Raw genomic sequence first — 19,577 nt, 5'->3', positions numbered from 1 at the left:
GGCTTCAGCAATATGTGAACCGTGAACTTCCTGATGTTCAAGCTGGTTTTAGAAAAGGCAGAAGAACCAGAGATCAAATTGCCAACATCCGCTGGATCATGGATAAAGCAAGAGAGTTCCAGAAAAACATCTATTTCTGCTTTATTGACTATGCCAAAGCCTTTGACTGTGTGGATCACAATAAACTGTGGAAAATTCTGAAAGAGATGGGAATACCGGACCACCTGACCTGACTCTTGAGAAACCTATATGCAGGTCAGGAAGCGACAGTTAGAATTGGACATGGAGCAACAGACTGGTTCCAAGTAGGAAAAGGAGTATGTCAAGGCTGTATATTGTCACCCTGCTTATTCAACTTATATGCAGAGAGCATCATGAGAAATGCTGGGCTGGAAGAAGCACAAACTGGAATCAAGATTGGTGGGAGAAATATCAATAACCTCAGATATGCAGATGACACCACCCTCATGGCAGAAAGTGAAGAGGAACTAAAAAGCCTCTTGATGAAAGTCAAAGAGGAGAGTGAAAAAGTTGGCTTAAAGCTCAACATTCGGAAAATGAAGATCATGGCATCTGGTCCCATCACTTCATGGGAAATAGATGGGGAAACAGTGGAAACAGTGGCAGACTTTATTTTGGGGGGCTCCAAAATCACTGCAGATGGTGATTGCAGCCATGAAATTAAAAGACGCTTACTCCTTGGAAGGAAAGTTATGACCAACCTAGATAGCATATTGAAAAGCAGAGACATTACTTTGCCAACAAAGGCTCATCTAGTCAAGGCTATGGTTTTTCCAGTGTCATGTATGGATGTGAGAGTTGGACTGTGAAGAAAGCTGAGCACTGAAGAATTGATGCTTTTGAACTGTGGTGTTGGAGAAGACTCTTGAGAGTCCCTTGGACTGCAGGGAGATCCAATGGAATGATGCTAAAGCTGAAACTCCAGTACTTTGGCCACCTCATGGGAAGAGTTGACTCATTGGAAAAGACTCTGATGCTGGGAGGGATTGAGGGCAGGAGGAGAAGGGAACAACAGAGGATGAGATGGCTGGATGGCATCACCGACTCGATGGACATGAGTTTGAGTGAACTCCGGGAGTTGGTGATGGACAGGGAGGCCTGGCGTGCTGCGATTCATGGGGTCTCAAAAAGTCGGACATGACTGAGCGACTGAACTGAACTGAACTGAGTAGTTTTCTGGTAGCATCTTCAGGATCTTCTATGTATAGAATTGATGGCTTATGGTGTCAGAATTGTGATCTCCAAAGAAGATTTAACTACAGGACCAGGGACCAGGCTTGATCACTCAAGAGCTTTTGTATAGCAGAGTTTTATTAAAGTGAAAAGAGACAGAGACAGCTTCTGACATAGACATCAGAAGGGGGATTGAAAGTGTCCCCCTCACTAGTCTAAGCAAGGGAGTCATATAATTTTTTAATTAGTTATTGCAATAAATCGAAAGAATATCTCAAGATTGTAAAGATCTTACTAGACTCATTCCCATAATTTACTTTTTAAGATAACAGGATTAGCCAGAAGGTTTTCAGGAAGGAGAAACTGTCCTCAAGCAGGATACATGTTGTTATATATTCCTTAGTACAGAATTTAAACTGAGTTGTTTGTTGTATAATTATCAGTTCTAGGCTTAGAGGAAAAAACATTTTATGTGACTAAGACTAAGGAACATAGAATAGAGAAAAAAAAAAAAAAGATATTTTTCCTTTCCTCCTCCTTGAGAATTCTAGACCCCTATCTCCACTTTGAGAGTCTCAGACCCCTTTCTCCTCCTTGGGGACCCAGGACTTCTTATCAACCTACCTAGGAACTGACTCTCTTGGTATCATGTCATCTGCAGACAGTGACAGCTTTACTTCTTTTCCAACTTAAATTCCTTTTATTTCTTTTTCTTCTCTGATTGCCATGGCTAAGACTTTGAAAGATATGCCGAGTAAAAGTGGTGAGGTTGAACATCTGTGTTTTATTCTTGATCTTAGAGAAAATGGTTTCAGCTTTTTGCTGTTGAGTATGATGTTAGCTATAGGTTTGTCATACATGGCCTTTATTATGTTGAGGTAGAGTCTTCTGTGACCACATTATGGAGAGCTTTTATCATAAGTGGGTGTACAATTTTGTCAAAACTTTTTATGCATCTGTTGAGATGATCATATGGTTTCTATTCAGTTTTTTGATGTGGTGTATCACATTGATTGGTTTGTGGATACTGAAAAATCCTTGCATTCCTGGGATAAATCCTACTTGATCATGGTGTGTGATCCTTTTAATGTATTGCTGGTTTCAGATTGCTTGTATTTTGTGGAGGATTTTTACATATATTTTCATCAATACTATTGGCCTGTAACTTTCTTTTTCTATGGTATCTTTGTTTGGTTTTGGTATATCAGGGTGATGGTGGTCTCATAAATGAGCTGGGGAGTTTTCCTTCCTCTGCAATTTTTGGGAATAGTTTCAGAAAGATAGGTATTAGCTCTTCTCCAAATGTTTGATAGAATCTGCCTGTGAAGCTGCTAGGTCCCAGGCTTATGTTTTGTGGTTTTAAAATCAGTTTTGATTTAAGTACCTGTGATTGGTCTGTTTATATTTTCTAGTTCTTCTGTTTCAGACTTGGGAGAGTGTACCTTTTTAAGAATTTGTCCATTTCTTCTAGATTGTCTATTTTATTGACATATAGTTGCTTGTAGTAGTCTCTTACGATCCTGTACATTTTTGTGGTGTCCATTGTAAATTCTCCTTTTCCATTTCGAAATTTTATTGATTTAAGTCCTCTCCCTTTTTTTTTTTCCCCCTTGATGAGTCTGGTTAAAGGTTTATCAATTTTGCTTGTCTTTTTATAGAATCAGCTTTTAATTTTATTGATCTTTTCTGTGGTTTTCTTTATCATTATTTCACTTATTTCTGCTTTGATCTTTATTTCTTTCCTTCCACTGGCTTTGACTTTTGTTTGCTCTTCTTTCTCCAATTGCTTTAGGTATAAGGATAGATTGTTTATTTGAGATATTTCTTGCTTTCTGAGGTAAGATTGTATTGCTATAAACTTCCTTCTTAAAACTGCTTTTGCTGCATTCCATAATTTTGGATCATCATGCTTATGCTTTCATTTTCATTTGTTTCTAGGTACTTTTTGCTTTCTTCAGTGATCCATTGGATTTTTAAGTAGAATATTGTTTAACCTCCACATGTTTGTGTTTTTTAGTTTTTTTCTTATAGTGATATTTAATCTCATAGTATTGTGGTTGGAAATGGTTTTTGATATGATTTCACTTTTCTTAAAATTACTGAGGCTCAGTATGTTGTCCAGAATGTGATCAATCCTGGAGAATGCTCCACGTGCCCTTGAGAAGAACATATTGTGGCTCAGTCACTCAGTCGTGTCTGACTCTTTGTGACCCCATGGACTGTAGCACAGCAGGCTTCCCTGTCCTTCACCATCTCCAGAAGCTTGCTCAAACTCATGTCCTTTAAGTCAGTGATGCCATCCAACCATCTCATTCTCTGTCGTCTGCTTCTCCTCCTGCCTTCAATCTTTCCCAACATCAGGGTCTTTTCTGATGGGTCAGCTCTTCACCTTAGGTGGGCAAAGTATTGGAACTTTAGCATCAGTACTTCTAATAAATTTTCAGGGTTGATTTCCTTTAGCATAGACTGGTTTGATCTCCTTGCAGTCCAAGGGACTCTCAAGAGTCTTCTCCAACACCACAGTTCAAAAGCATCAATTCTTTGATGCTCAGCCTTCTTTATGGTTCAACTCTCACATCCATACACGACTACTGGAAAAATGATAGCTTTGACTATACAGACCTTTGTTGGCAAAGTAATGTCTCTGCTTCTTAATATGCTGTCTAGGTTTGTCATAGCTTTTCTTCCAAGGAGAAAGCGTCTTTTAATTTCATGGCTGAAAAGAACATGTATTCTTTTCCTTTTGGATGAAATGTTCAGTTGCTGTGGCACAAAGAGTCATAAACAAGATCAAACCCGAATATCAGGTTTCCTGAACCACTATGTGTTTAATGTTCAAGCTAACAATATCTGGTAAATAAACTCCAACATCTCAAATAACTTAACAAAGCAGGTACAGGTCTGGGATTTTAATAAACTGACATGATTCATTTAGACATACTTGCGGGATTGCTTTGAAGCAACAAAGCCTTACTGATTGTGATATTTTATATTTTTAATAGCATTCATGGATTTCTCTTGACTGTCATAGAAAATTTTTATGTAACTAAGTAATGACATTCTTATGAATTAATGAAATAGGAAAAGGAGTACGTCAAGGCTGTATACTTTCACCCTGCTTATTTAACTCCTATGCAGAGTACATCATGAGAAATGCTGGGCTGGAAGAAGCACAAGCTGGAATCAAGATTGGTGGGAGAAATATCAATAACCTCAGATATGCAGATGACACCACCCTTATGGCAGAAAGTGAAAAGGAACTAAAAAGCCTCTTGATGAAACGGAAGATCATGGCATCTGGTCCCATCACTTCATGGGAAATAGATGGGGAAACAGTGGAAACAATGTCAGACTTTATTTTTTGGGGCTCCAAAATCACTGCAGATGGTGACTGCAGCCATGAAATTAAAAGATGCTTACTCCTTGGAAGGAAAGTTATGAACAACCTAGATAGCATATTGAAAAGCAGAGACATTACTTTGCAAACAAAGGTCCGTCTAGTCAAGGCTATGGTTTTTCCAGTGGTCATGTATGGATGTGAGAATTGGACTGTGAAGAAAGCTGAGCACTGAAGAATTGATGCTTTTGAACTGTGGTGTTGGAGAAGACTCTTGAGAGTCCCTTGGACTACAAGGAGGTCCAACCAGTCCATTCTGAAGGAGATCAGCCCTGGGATTTCTTTGGAAGGACTGATGCTGAAACTGAAACTCCAGTACTTTGGCCACCTCATGCGAAGAGTTGACTCATTGGAAAAGACTCTGATGCTGGGAGGGATTGGGAGCAGGAGGAGAAGGGGACTACAGAGGATGAGATGGCTGGATGGCATCACTGACTCGGTGGACGTGAGTCTGAGTGAACTCTGGGAGTTGGTGATGGACAGGGAGGCCTGGCATGCTGCGATTCATAGGGTTGCAGAGTCAGACACGACGGAGCAACTGAACTGAACTGAATGACATTCTAGTAGATAAATGGGCAACAATCATAAACATATAATTCTCAAAACAGGAAATAAAAAGTAAAACATCTAATCAACATATATTCAGTGTAGTGTTGAATCTCACAGTAATGAAAGAAGTGCAAAGCTTAAAAACATGTGTTAACGATGACTTACTTCCTAGTTGAAATGAACAGAGGGAAAACCCATAGGAATACAGATTGTCGGCTGGAGAGGGGTGAGGTCGGCCTGTCATTTACTGAAGAGGGACAGAAGAGAGTGAGGTCTCTGGGTTCCATCAGGCTGCAGGAACTAGGAGGGGCACGCTCAGATTACTCTAGATGGCAGAAGTTTGTCAGATAGATGTCTGGGGTGGGGGGAATGGGAAACAAGTCATCAGTCCTCAAGTCACGCAGAAAGTTCTTCAGGAGTCCTAGTAGTCTGGCTGCAGTTTTGATCACTTAGTGAGAACTCTTGTTGTTCACTCTTAATAGAACCCACCTATACAGGTACACTCTGAGGATTCAATGAGATAGAGTACATGTAAATACTTTCAAACCATAATGTTTTAGAGGGATTTATTGGTTGTTTGGGGTCAGTGGCCTTCTTTGAAGTAGTGCTTCTTTTAACTTGACATCTATATTTTCTTCCTTTTTTTTTTTGCTTTTCAGTAAAATGGTATAGATTTTGTTGAGTAGGCCTGGCTTGTGATTTGGCCTGAAGAGGAGGAAACTATCATTCTCTTTGTTAATATCAAGATATCAGGAATATCAAGAATGAGGGACATAGCTGTTTTTTGTTTGTTTGTTTTATTCTTTTTTAAGGTGGTGTTTAACAAATTAAGTTCTGGGGTCATAGGAGCCTATGGAGGTACCTAAGCATTCACAGTGTGTGTGAGGGGGTAGATGTGGGAATGGAGCTGAGAGCCAGTTGGCAAGGACTGAACAGGTGGGTTTGTTCCCCTTCATCAGAATAGCTCTGTTTTGTCTGGTTTCGACATCATGATTATGGGTAAGACTTTACATCAAAAAGGAAAGTGGTGACAGGTTCAAATGGTAGTAACTTTGGCAGCCAAAGAGAAGAAATGAACTCAATGCTGACATTAATTGACAAAAGCTAATGAAGACAGAGAGGCCTGGTGTGCTGCAGTCCATGGGGTCGCAAAGAGTTGGACACAACTGAGACGGAACTGAACTGAACTGAATGAAGACAGAACTGATGCAATTAATCAGAGCAAAACTGAACACTACTTGATCAACATCTGGAATCCAAGCTGGCAAAAGAGAATTGATCAACAATAAGCCACTGCAAGGAGATCCAACCAGTCCATCCTAAAGGAAATCAGTCCTGAATGTTCATTGGAAGGACTGATGCTGAAACGCCAATACTTTGGCCACCTGATGTGAAGAACTGACTCATTGGAAAAGACCCTGATGCTGGGAAAGATTGAAGGCAGGAGGAGAAGCGGATGACAGAGGATGAGATGGTTGGATGGATCACTAACTAAATGGACATGAGTTTGAGTAAACTCTGGGAGTTGATGGTGGACAGGGAGGCCTGGTGTGCTGCAGTCCATGGGGTCACAAAGAGTCAGACACGATTGGGTGACTGAACTGAACTGAAGCCATGGTTGTATGTGTTGCAATGGCTAAAGCCTGAGACGGACTTCCTCCTCCTCCCGGGTCCCGTCTGAGACTAAGGACATTGAACTTTTGATAGGTAAGATTCAGCTGACCCTGTTACACTGTGTTGAGGACAATATTAGTGTTTTCCAGCCTCTCCCTGTATTTGCAGAAGACCATGTAGTTAGTTCTGGTCAATGAAATGTGAGTGGAAGGGATATATATTATTCAGCAATGAGGTGGGAAAAAGCTGATGCCTAATTCTTTGGACTTACTCTTCCTTGCCGTGGTGATCAAGAAGGCCAAAAGCTTCAGATGGAGGTACCAACAAGATGATGGTCCTCCAGCACGCTGAGCCCCAACTGGCTGTGCAGGGCAGAGGACCCTGCCTACAGACAGTGTGCCATGAGCGAGGTATAAAGCTTTGGATTCTTTAGCTACTACTGTAGTTAGAGCAGCATAACTGAATATCCACCAGGAGGAAATGGGGAGGCTCCAGGAAGGTTTTTCAAGGTGGGAAATTCCCAGGGGCTGCCTGGAAGAGAGCAAAGCTAGAACTGCCAAGTGAAGCGGTGGCAAGGTGAAGCGGGTGGGGAGTACATAATAGCTAGCTGAGGAAGGGATGTGAATCAGTGGAAAAAACATGTACTTTGGACTCAAATTGACACACCTAGGGTTCAAATTTAGGTTTTTTTTTTTTTTTTTTTTTTTTGAGCAAGTTGCCAATCTCTCTTACTTTTCTAAATTTATAAAGCATAATACCTACATTACATGATTGCTGAAAAGATTAAATTATACATACATACACACAAATCCATTTAGCACAGTATCTAACAGTTGTTAAGTAATCAATAATCCTAGATGCCCCTTCTTTCTGGCCACTTCCCTCTAAGACCATTTCTGAGCTTGGTGGCTGCTAACTTTTGATCTCAAGGCCTCTGCAAGTGCGAATCCTTCAAGTTTAAAGTCCTTACTCCAAGGTCTGCATCCCACAGATCCCTGCTGGAGCTTTGAAACGGGAAGGGAATGCTGCCAAATCCTTGTCTTAATTGCTTTATTTGTAGTGTCCTTGGATTCTGAAGAGGGAATCCTAGCACTGTAACTGAGTCTAAAGTCTGGGCAAGGGAATGGCTGTGAGAAAGAAGTCTGGTGGCCAGCTTTCTCCTTACTGACATTTCAGTTACCTTCTGCCCGGTATGGGTAAAAGCATTCCCCTCTCCCTGCCTTAACTGGTCATTTAGAGCATCCTCTGGCCTTCCCCAGTGGCTCAGCTGGTAAAGAATCTGCCTGCAATGCAGGAGACCTGGGTTCGATCCCTGGGTTGGGAAGATCCCCTGCAGAAGGGAAAGGCTACCCACTCCAGTATTCTGGCCTGGAGAATTCCATGGTCCATGGGGTTGCAAAGAGTCGGTCACAACTGAGCAAATTTCACTTTCTTTCCCACCTGTTTGGTACCTTCACTTCCTTCCATCCTGACCATTTAAAGAAATCTTTTCAAAGAAACTAAGCTTATTAGAAACTGAAGGGAAACACCAAGTCCCAAAATACAAATATGAAAACAAAGAAATGCCAAAGTTTACTGGACCAGTAGCTCTCATCTGAGCAAACTGGGATCATTCCCTGATACCCAGAGGCCTGGGAGCTATAAGCTATACACTGACATCCTGGGAAACAGGCAGAAATTACCTGATCCCAGAGTGGGTTTTATTGTTGAATTTTAGTGAAAATAGTTCCCTTGGTCCCACTCTGGTTGGGCTCGGGGACAGGGCGTTAATTTTATATTACAAAATAACCTTGACTATACAGAAGAAAAAAATTGTATGTTTTAAAAGGAGGCATAAGATTGAGGGGAAAAGAAGTTGAGAAATACTCTTCGAGTAACTTAGAACCCCAGGGTTTCAAAGGCAAGGCCGCAGAGAAGGAAATGAGAGGAGAAAGCCTGCATTTACTGAGAAAAAGATCTCAGAGAGGCCAGGGCAGCATTCGGTGAGTAGGAACATTTGTGTCTTCTTGGCCTCTTACCCCATTCACCCTCAACTGTTTAAAGGTGGACTTCTTGGGACATTTCATCCAGTCTTAATGTTCCAAGGGGAGCACAGAAATGGTCATTTGATTTGAAAAAGTAGGCCGAACTTTTATTGAGTTCTTTATTTTTAAAGAACTTTAATAAGTTCTTTACTGAGATTTATTTTACTGGCTGGGTTGACTCTTCGTTCTTGCATGAGCTTTCCTCTAGTTGTAGCAAGTGGGAACCACTCTCTAGTTGCAAAGCACAGAGTTGCTTTGCTGCAGAGCAAGAGAGGGGCTCTAGGGCGCAGTGGCTTCAGTAGCCGTGGTGCCTGCGCTAGGTAGTTGCAGCTCTTGGGCTCCAGAGCACAGGCTCAGGAGCTGGGGCGCAGTCTCTGCTGCTCTGAGGCATGTGGGATCTTCTGAGATAAAGGCTTGCACACATGTCTTCTGCATTGGCAGGCAGATGCTTCACCACGGAGCCACGTGGAAGCCCAGGGAGAAAGTTGTAATGTGGGTGGAGCATCTCCGCGGGGTCCGAGGGCCCCTTGTATATAGGTGGGGCAGTTCTGCGCCTCTGTTTCCCTTTTCTTCCTCTTCCGCGTCTGCAGCCTAACCTCTCTGCAATGGAAACCCTGCACAAGCCAGCATCTTGCAAAGCAGTTCTGGGTTCCTGCTTCGTTCTGAGGCGGGCCCGGGGCTCTCCGCTCATTTGCGGAGGGGAGATGATGGACATGCCTTGAGTCCAACGGGGCTGTGAGCTGGTTCAGGCGGTGGAGGGGGGAATGAGGGGAGCTCGGCTCCACCCAAGTGCCCTCAGAGTGCCAGCCCTCTCCTTATGACCCCAAACCTCCGCTGCCCCAAAGGCTAATCCATGGGGGACCCCCCCCCCGACACCAAATCTCCAGACAAGTGCAGGGAAAATAATTTGCACCCCTAAAGGGGTGCTTCTCCCCGCTGGTTCCCCCTGCACCGTACGCCTTATTGTTTTGTGAGTCCCTGTCTTTGGATGGCATCACCAACTCGATGCACATGAGTTTGGGTAAACTCCGGGAGTTGGTGATGGACAGGGAGGCCTGGCTTGCTGCGGTCCCTGGGGTAGCAAAGAGTCGGACACGACTGAGCGACGGAACTGAACTGTCCTGGGAACATGGGGGTCTGCTCGTCCTGCCGGGTTTCCCCTGCCCCAGCTAGCCACCTCCTCGGCGGGGGCTCCCCTGCGCCCGCAGGGCTCGGCCTAGCGCCCCGCGCGCCTGTGCTTGCCGCTCCGGCTTCACTTTCGCTTTCACTTTTGGTCCCGGGGCGGCCAAGGCAGGCGACGGCGGCGTGGTCCCCGAGTCCCAGGTACTGAGTGAGACAGACCCCAGTCCGCCCCGCTGTTGGGGGAGGCTGAGTGCGGGAAGAGCGAGGCCAGGGCGTCCTTTCTGTGGCGGCCCAGGGACCCGGGGAGGAAGGGAATCAGCGGGCGGCGGCCAAGTGGGGCCGGGGGGTGCAGGGGGTAGGGGTGGTGGGTGGGTCGCGAGGCTGGGGATCGTGTCCGCGGGGAGGGTGGTGGGGTTGGCGCAGGCTCAACAGTGGCCTTGCCTCTCTCTGCACCGGGAGCTGGCCAGCGGCGCAGAGCTCCCCTAAGCCCCGCCACTTCCCGGCAGGCAGGCGGGAGCCGTCCTCTGCGCTTCTCCTTGAGGCTGGGTTCCTGCCAGCCTCGCCCGCTGGGCTCCAGAGGAGGGCCAAGTGAGGTGGTGGGTGGATGGCGGGGGAGAGGGGTTGAGGTTTGGCCAAAGAGAGTATCTGGCGGATAGTAATTGGAGAAAACAAACCTGAGTTCGGTGAGTTGCAGGCGCAGGGATATCGTCGCAATGACAGTTAAGCGTCCTTTAGATCAATTCAAGTCTGTCCCTTCTTCTGCACTTCTTGCCAATAGTTCCCTTCGCTGTGGCTCAACCAGGAGTTTATTGAATTTAAAGGCTCTCCTGTTGGAGCAAGTTAAAATTCTCTCTCGGTGTCTTACTAGCCTGGTGGGTCTGCAAGTTAATTTCGGGAGGAAGGAGAAAGTGCAGACACTTCCTTACCTTTTTCTTGGAGGTTCTTTGTGAGGCCAGGTTTAGAAAGAAGTGCTCTGGTTTCTACTAAATCCCCGAAGTATTTGCTCTCTATTCAGGATGGAGTCAACGACTTAAGAAAAAAAAAAGACTGAAAAGTTGCCCAACTTGTCTCTTTTTGCACGGAGTTGCAGTGGTACTGATAGGCAGCGCATTTTCAGGTGGGCCTAAGTAGAAAAGTTCTAATACATTAAAAAATTGAATCAATATTTTAAAAGTTTTTACTACCGGTAACTAGCTATCATCAGTGCTTGTTAATTTCATTGCTCAGAGCCTTTGGAAGAAGACCTGTTACCTCTTGATGATGGATTTGACATTCCATGGTGTCCCAAAAAGGGAAGGAGGAGACAGCCCGGGACCAGTTGCCCTGACTTCCTGTGTGAGTGGGAGAAGTCAGAATCACCAAAGGCAGTTAGTATCTTGAACTTTTTCTGGCTGTGAAAGAAAGTTAGGAACTCTGTTACTGCAGCGCTTTAATCCACACCATTGATTGTCAAAGAAGATTTAGTAAGATCAGATGTCAAAGGAAGATACTTTTTAAAACTTTAAAGGAGTACAGTCAAGAACAGGAAATTCCTTTAAAGCCCTTATGTCTCAGTCTGTGTATATTTAACTGCCTTCTTGATATTTCCCCTTGGATATCTCATAGACATCACAAATTAAACATATTGAAAAATGAAGCCTTGGTTCCCTCTCCTCCCTTTAAAATATTTTCCACCTCTGGCCTTCTCCATTTCAATAAAGGATACCTACCAACATCCAGACGTTCATTCTAGAAACCTGGCAGCCATTCTGATACATCCTGTCCTTTCCCTCAGTCCTTACTTCTCCAGTTCCAGTTCAACTGCTCAGTCGTGTCCTACTCTTTGTGACCCCATGAGTCACAGCACGCCAGGCCTCCCTGTCCATCACCAACTCCTGGAGTCTACTCAAACTCACGTCCATCGAATCGGTGATGCCATCCAGCCATCTTATCCTCTGTCGTCCCCTTTTCCTCCTGCCCTCAATCCCTCCCAGCATCAGAATCTTTTCCAATGAGTCAACTCTTCGCATGAGATGGCCAAAGTATTGGAGTTTCAGTTTCAGCATCAGTGCTTCCAATGAACACCCAGGACTGATCTCCTTTAGAATGAACTGGTTGGATCGCATGCAGTCCAAGACACTCTCAAGAGTCTTCTCCAACACCACAGTTCAAATGCATCAATTCTTCGGCGCTCAGCTTTCTTTATAGTCCAACTCTCACATCCATACATGACTACTGGAAAAACCATAGCTTTGGCTAGATGGAACTTTATTGGCAAAGTAATGTCTCTGCTTTTTAATATGCTATCTAGGTTGGTCATAACTTTTCTTCCAAGGAGCAAGCGTCTTTTAATTTCATGGCTGTAGTCACCATCTGCAGTGATTTTGAAGCCCCCCAAAATAAAGTCTGTCACTGTTTCCATTGTTTCCCCATCTATTTGCCATGAAGTGATGGGATTACATGCCATAACCTTAGTTTTCTGAATGTTGAATTTTAAGCCAACTTTTTCACTCTCCACTTTCATTTTCATCAAGAGGCTCTTTAGTTCTTCTTCACTTTCTGCCATAAGGGTGGTGTCATCTGCATATCTGAGGTTATTGATATTTCTCCTGGCAATCTTGATTCCAGCGTGTGCTTCATCCAGCCCAGCATTTCTCATGATGTACTCTGCATATAAATTAAATAAGCAGGGTGACAATATACAGCCTCGATGTACTCCTTTCCCAATGTGGAACCAGTCTGTTGTTCCATGTCCAGTTATAACTGTTGCTTCTTGACCTGCATACAGATTTCTCAGGAAGCAGGTAAGGTGGTCTGGTATTCCCATCTCTTTAAGAATTTTCCAGAGTTTGTTGTGATCTACATAGTCAAAGGCTTTGGCAGAGTCAATAAAGCAGAAGTAGATATTTTTCTGGAGCTCTCTTGCTTTTTCAATGATCCAACAGATGTTGGCAATTTGATCTCTGGTTCCTCTGCATTTTCTAAATCCAGCTTGAAAATCTGGAAGTTCACGGTTCATGTACTGTTGAAGCCTAGCTTGGAGAATTTTAAGCATTACCTTGCTAGCATGTGGGATGAGTACAACTGTGCAGTAGTTTGAGCTTTCTTTGGCATTGCCTTTCTTTGGGATTGGAATGAAAACTGACCTTTTTCAGTCCTGTGGCCACTGCTGAATTTTCCAGATTTGCTGGCATATTGAGTGCAGCACTTTCACAGCATCATCTTTTAGGATTTGAAATAGCTCAACTGGAATTCCATCACCTCCACTAGCTTTGCTCATAGTGATGCTTCCTAAGGCCCACTTGACTTTACATTCCTGGTCTTGTTTTGCTGACTGTATAGAACTTCCCTATCCATTAACAGAAAATTGGATTAAAGATTTACTGAGTATGGCCCTGCCCATCAGAACAAGACCCAGTTTCCCCACAGTCAGTCTCTCCCATCAGGAAGCTTCCATAAGCCTCTTATCCTTCTCCATCAGAGGGCAGACAGACTGAAAACCACAATCACAGAAAACTAACCAAACTGATCACATGGACCACAGCCTTGTCTAACTCAATGAAACTATGAACCATGCCATGTAGGGCCACCCACGATAGACGGTACATGGTGGAGAGTTCTGACAGAATGTGGTGCACTGGAGAAGGGAATGGAAAACCACTTCAGTATTCTTGCCTTAAGAACCCCATGAACAGTATGAAAAGGGGAAAAGATAGGACACTGAAAGATGAACTAACTCCCCAGGTTGGGAGGTGCCCATTATGCTACTGGAGATTGGTAGAGAAATAACTCCAGAAAGAATGAAGAGACAGAGTCAAAGCAAAAACAACCCCCAGGTGTGGATGTGACTGGTGATGGAAATAAAGTTGAATGCTGTAAAGAGTAATATTGCATAGGAACCTGGAATGTTAGGTCCATGAATCAAGGTAAATTGGAAGTGGTCAAACAGGAGATGGCAAGAGTGAACGTTGACATTTTAGGAATCAGCAAACTGAAATGGACTGAAATGGGTGAATTTAACTCAGATGACTATTATATCTACTACTGTGGCCAGAATCCCTTAGAAGAAATGGAGTAGCCCTCATAGTCAACAGAAGAGTCTGAAATGCAGTACTTGGATGCAATCTCAAAAATAATAGAATGATCTCTGTTCATTTCCAAGGCAAATCATTCCATATCACAGTATTCCAATTCTATGCCCCAACCAGTAATGCTGAAGAAGCTGAAGTTGAATGCTTCTATGAAGACCTACAAGACATTCTAGAACCAACACCCCAAAAAGATGTCCTTTTCATTATAGGGGACTGGAATGCAAAAGTAGGAAGTCAAGAGATACCTGGAGTAACAGGCAAGTTTGGCCTTAGTACCAAACAAAGCAGGTCAAAGGCTAACAGAGTTTTGCCAAGAAAATGCGCTGGTCATAACAACCACCCTCTTCCAACAACACAGGAGATGACTCTACACATGGACATCACCAGATGATCAATAGCGAAATCAGATTGATTATATTATTAAGGCTTACTGTTGCAAATACGTGCCTTCCCACTCCCCCTTGCTACTGAGCATGTATTTCCTTCCTTTACTTTCTGTGTTTTAAGCTCAGTGGGAAGCAAGGCCTTTCTCCCACGGAGAAGCAGCAAGGCCAGATGCCTGCTTTGTGTCCTCCCTGCTGGTGGTTGGACACCTCACTTTTGCTGAAACAACAGGAAGTTGCAGGCTAGTAGAGACCTCCTCCTTTGATGACTGCACAGGTGTTAGCATCTGATCTCTACGCATTGGGGTGGCTTCCTCTAAGGTCTAGTGCGGGCAGGGAGTGGTCATCTAATCACATATTTGTCTAATATAGTTCTAATTGCCCATCTTTGCTTGTTTTATGAGCCTGGCTTCCCAAATGACCTGTCAGTTCTGTGATCCATTTAAGGATCTTCAGCCAGAGCTTGTTCTTGCTCTCAGCAGAGGATCCTGACTGATAGAGTTAATTTAAACTTTGAAAGCTAGATGATGCTTTGTAGTAGATGTTAATAATTGTTGTTGACCATAAACTTCCCTCTTCTTGTGACTCATTAACATAGGAAAGATAATTTTACTTTCAGGAAAAGACCTAGTATTTTTTTTAAGTTTGTATCTATATCATGTTAATTATGGGTGGATGCATTCTGAAATTATGCTCTCTTGATAATATTTTAGTGATTTTTTTTTTCTTTTGTACATTTGTGCCTCTAGCCATTTCAAGCAAGATGATATCTCCATCCATCAAATGGTCACTTGGAACCAGGCCCTTACTGCTTTCGACACTGTTGATTCTCTTAACGGTGGCAACTCCATCCTCATGTCAGAGCAGGGAACCAACATCTCCAAAAGCTAGCAACGGGGCACCATTTCCTTGGAATAAAATTCGACTTCCAGAGCACATCATCCCAGCTCATTACGATCTCATGATTCACGCAAACCTCACCACTCTGACTTTCGGGGGAACCACACAGATAGAAATCACAGCCAGCAAGCCCACCAGTACCATCATCCTGCACAGTCACCGCCTACAAATATCCAAGGCCGCCCTGAGGAAGGGAGGTGGCGAGAGGCAGGCTGAAGAGCCACTGAGAGTCCTGGAAAACCCACCTCAGGAGCAGATTGCGCTTCTGGCTTCTGAGCCGCTGGTCGTCGGCCTCCCATACACCATTGTCATCGACTACGCTGGCAATCTTTCTGAGAGTTTCCATGGATTTTATAAAAGTACCTACAGAACCAAGGAAGGAGAAGTGAGGTAATTTTTGTCTTTTTTTTTTTAAAGTTCAAGTGCTACCCACACTAAATTTATTATTTCAGGTGGCTTGTCCTTTAAAACTTCCTTGATTGTTGAATTCTTTCTTTGGTTTTGTTTTGCATGTCTTTGCATATTTAAAAATGGCTTATAGTCTTTTTCTTTTTTTTTTTTAAATCTCATTTTTCACTCTATTTGAACCAATTTTCTTTCCTCCAGCTCTATTAGAGTAAATACCTACTTGTTTATTTAATTAGACTTCTGGGATAGAATATATGTTTTAAATTCTCTTGGCCTAGGTACCAGTTTCCAAGGGCCGCTTTAACAAAGTGCATAAACTGTGTGACTTAAAACAGTAGAAATTTAGTATCTCACGATTCTGGAGGCGAGAAGTCCAATCAAGGTGTCAGGAGGCCTGTGCTCTCTAGGTCTCTGAATAGCCTCGTTCTTTGCCTCTTCCTAGCTTGTGGTGCCATCAATCTTTGACATTCCTTGAACTGCAGCTACATCAGTCTGGTCTCTGCCTGCCTGTCACACGGCCATTCTCCAGGTTTCCCTCTTGTTTTAAGGACACCAGTTATATTGGACTAGGGCTTGACCCGATGGCCTTATCTGAACTTGACTACATCTGTAAAGACCCTATTTCTAAATAAAGTCTCACTGATATTAGGTAATAAGACTTCAAAATATATTTTGGGAAGACTCAATTCAACCTGTAATGGCCTATTAGAGGAAATATTTCTGTCTCAGTTGAAACCATTTTAGGGATCCTCTCCTGCTTGTTTTAGTTCCGTTTTTAAAAACACAATATATTTTGGGAGATTTTATGCTAAATTTTAAAATCAAAATTTTTTAGTAGCTTATACTTACTTTTCTGATTCCATATTATTTTTTGAGGTTAAAGAAAAGTCAAATACTACAGAAAAGAATTTTTGAAAAGATAAAATGTATCCCCATTATAACCCCTAGAGATAACTATTGCTTCTGTTTTAGGGGAACATCCTTTATACTTTTTTCTGGATATACATACATGTCATTTTATGTAAATGGAACTATGTTGTATTTTAAGTTTCACGAGGGAGCTTTTTTATTAAAAATATATGTTGACATGTATTTTACATGATGACTGTCACTTTACATCATTTTAACAACGTTATTAAAATGCATGTTTCTGTGTTGATTTATTTAACTAATCTTCCTATGGATGGAAATTAGGTTGTTTCCAACTTTTTAGCATCAGCAACACTTGGACAAGCATCTTTGTAAATCATTTCTTTAGAATAAATGCCTAGAAGTAAAATTGCTAAGTCAGGGGTCAACAAACTTTTGATATGCCTTGCCATATTTCTCACTAATATTGTGTAGTGGCAATCCTTTTAGAGCCAAAATACCAACAGATTTTCCCCTTTAATTTGTTACATTGATTATTAATGAAGCTGTGCAGCTTTTGATGTGTTTATTGACTATTTGTATGTTCTTCTTTTGTGAGTTGCCTGTTTATGACCTCTGCCTGCTATTCTGCTTGGTTGGTGGGTGAATTTTTACTTATTTTTAAGAGCTCATTATTTGTTCAGGTTATGTTAACACTTTGTTAAATACCTTTTGATCAATTTTCCCTGTTCTTTTACTTGTCTTTTAGTTTATGATAGCTTTTGTCATATAAACGATTTTTTGGTAGTGAGATTCATCAGGATTGTGATAGCTTTAGGAATTAAGACATGATCATACACCTCACTTACAGTCCCTGGTACTTCCTGCTGTGTTTTTATTCCCCTTTACGGAATTTTAGGATACTTGCATCAACACAGTTCGAACCAACTGCAGCCAGAATGGCCTTTCCCTGCTTTGATGAACCTGCTCTCAAGGCGAGTTTTTTAATCAAGATCAGAAGGGAACCAAGACACCTCGCCATCTCCAATATGCCACTGGTGAGTCTAAATTGTGTATCTCTGATGAGGAGTCCATTCATTCCCTGTGGCTTGCCTCTCCCCATTGCCAGTTAACATTCAGGCTACCTGTTTTGTTTGTTTCATTGCCTGACAGATAACTAATTTTTCTTTTTCACTTCTAACCTATGCTTTTGGTTCAAGCAGCAATTTATTTATGGTCAAAGGAAAAAAACATTTTCCCTAAAAACAAGCAAAATTAGGTAAGAGTGACACTGCAGGTCATCCACGTTGACAAGAGAGAAACCGTATAGGAAATTCAGGTCAGGTTCAAGTGAGAGTGCCTTTCGTAAAGCACTTACACTTTTCTCATAAGATCTTTTAAAAGGATTTTTAAAGGAAATGCTCTGTCGGATAAGGCCATATTCCTATGATTTAGTTATGTCCGATAATTTCTGCATACTATATTACTAATATTAGCTATACAGTTTGTATTAAAAATAACTGGCATGAAGTTGGGCAGATGGAAGTTAAAAAAGTAATCTTAAGTTGCCTTTAAAGAAGTCATTATTTTCCAGTTCCAGAGCAGATGTGGACAGTGTTCCCTTTGAGTTTTATTTTTTATTCTACTTTTTTGTTTTCCATTATGGTTAATTACAGGATATTGAATATAGTTCCCTGTGCTATAAAATAGGACCTTGTTGTTTATCTATTCTAAATATAATAGTCTGCATCTGTTAGGCTGAAGCCCTTCTGATTTTTCAAAGCGGAAAGGAGAAGATGACCTTGCCAAATGAATAAAATTACTCAGCGAGGTCCATTCCCCTATGATTCTGGTAGCACTGGAAACACAGAAGCTGAGCTGTCGGTCTACCGCTGATACATACCACTGCTGAAGCACACACTTCCTTTGTTCAGAGAAGCTCACCGTGGATGAGACTCAGGCTGGAATAGGCTTTGCCCAGAGTCCGGAAGGGTATCATACCTCATCCCTATGCTGGCTGGGGAGGCAGTATCTTCACATGAAGGGACTCAGAGAGCCATGAACCAACTTCCAGTGTAGTATTTCCCAACCTTTAGAACTCTATATTGCTCATCGAATCCCTTAAGTCGTGTCCGACTCTGTGCAACCCCATAGATGGCAGCCCACCAGGCTCCCCCGTCCCTGGGATTCTCCAGGCAAGAACACTGGAGTGGGTTGCCATTTCCTTCTCCAATACATGAAAGTGAAAAGTGAAAGTGAAGTCGCTCAGTCGTGTCTGACTCTTTGCGACCCCATGGACTGCAGCCTACCAGGCTCCTCCGTTCATGGGATTTTCCAGGCAAGAGTACTGGAGTGGGGTGCCATTGCCTTAAGGACCCCCTAAAAGAGATTCTGACATTCCACACCAGAAGCCTATATAAAAGGCAGACTTGTGAATCCTTACCAGACAAGAACTTTTGTCTCTTTCCCCAACACACTTGTATATAGAAAGGTAAGAAACAGTTATGCCGTTTTCCTAATATAAATTTGAGATAGAGAAAATGCTTTTTCAAATTATAGTTCCCTCCCCAAATATTATGGTACTGCTGCCTGGGGTGGGAGTGACTTCTCTAATTAGAGAATTACAGCTTAAGAAGAATAAAGGAACAGGGGTGGTTTGGAAGTGAGGGACAGACTGACCCACTAAACAAGACTGGTATAGATTTCATAGGTTTGTAGGGGGAAGGCCAAAGCCCAGAGGCTTCACAAAGGTGCCGGAGTCCAAATCCGTGAATCCAAATCCATGAATCCAAGTCCGGGACCTACTTGTTGAGGATCCAAAAATATCTAATGTAATCTTGCTCTTGGATGGGCCATCCCTCCTCTTGGCAGAAATCTAACAGAGGTGCCTGAACTTAAGCTTCAGACATGGGGTTGAGAGGAAGGACAGCGGGGTTTCAAAGGGTCTTTTTGGAGGCTAGAGAAGAAAAATATACCTTTGGAACACCGAAGTGTTTGGGGCAAGAGTTAATCAAATCTAAATTTGAATTCGTTTAGTTAGCTTACTTCCCTACTAATAAGCGCAACT

General features: G+C 42.7%; 1 protein-coding gene across 4 annotated transcripts in view; it reads left to right on the top strand.

Moving 5' to 3' along the window:
• ERAP1 (endoplasmic reticulum aminopeptidase 1) overlaps positions 1 to 19,577 on the top strand; it is a 105,093-nt gene that overhangs the window by 59,783 nt on the left and 25,733 nt on the right. The window contains exons 1-5 of one of the 4 annotated variants that reach the window (XM_019965441.2): positions 9,979 to 10,101; positions 10,916 to 11,017; positions 11,128 to 11,267; positions 15,103 to 15,643; positions 17,430 to 17,568. In XM_019965441.2, coding sequence (XP_019821000.2) covers positions 15,117 to 15,643; positions 17,430 to 17,568 — 666 coding nt within the window. In that variant the 5' untranslated portion in view covers positions 9,979 to 10,101; positions 10,916 to 11,017; positions 11,128 to 11,267; positions 15,103 to 15,116. Of the gene's footprint in view, positions 1 to 9,785; positions 10,102 to 10,915; positions 11,018 to 11,127; positions 11,268 to 15,102; positions 15,644 to 17,429; positions 17,569 to 19,577 lie in introns of those variants that run through there. The other 3 variants (XM_019965440.2, XM_019965439.2, XM_070792151.1) reach the window with 3 other exon arrangements.

Source organism: Bos indicus, chromosome 7 (assembly GCF_029378745.1).
Source record: "Bos indicus isolate NIAB-ARS_2022 breed Sahiwal x Tharparkar chromosome 7, NIAB-ARS_B.indTharparkar_mat_pri_1.0, whole genome shotgun sequence".
Taxonomy (NCBI): domain Eukaryota; kingdom Metazoa; phylum Chordata; class Mammalia; order Artiodactyla; family Bovidae; genus Bos; species Bos indicus.
The sequence above is the reverse complement of the archived record's forward strand: the minus strand, read 5'-3'. Positions and strand labels throughout refer to the sequence as shown.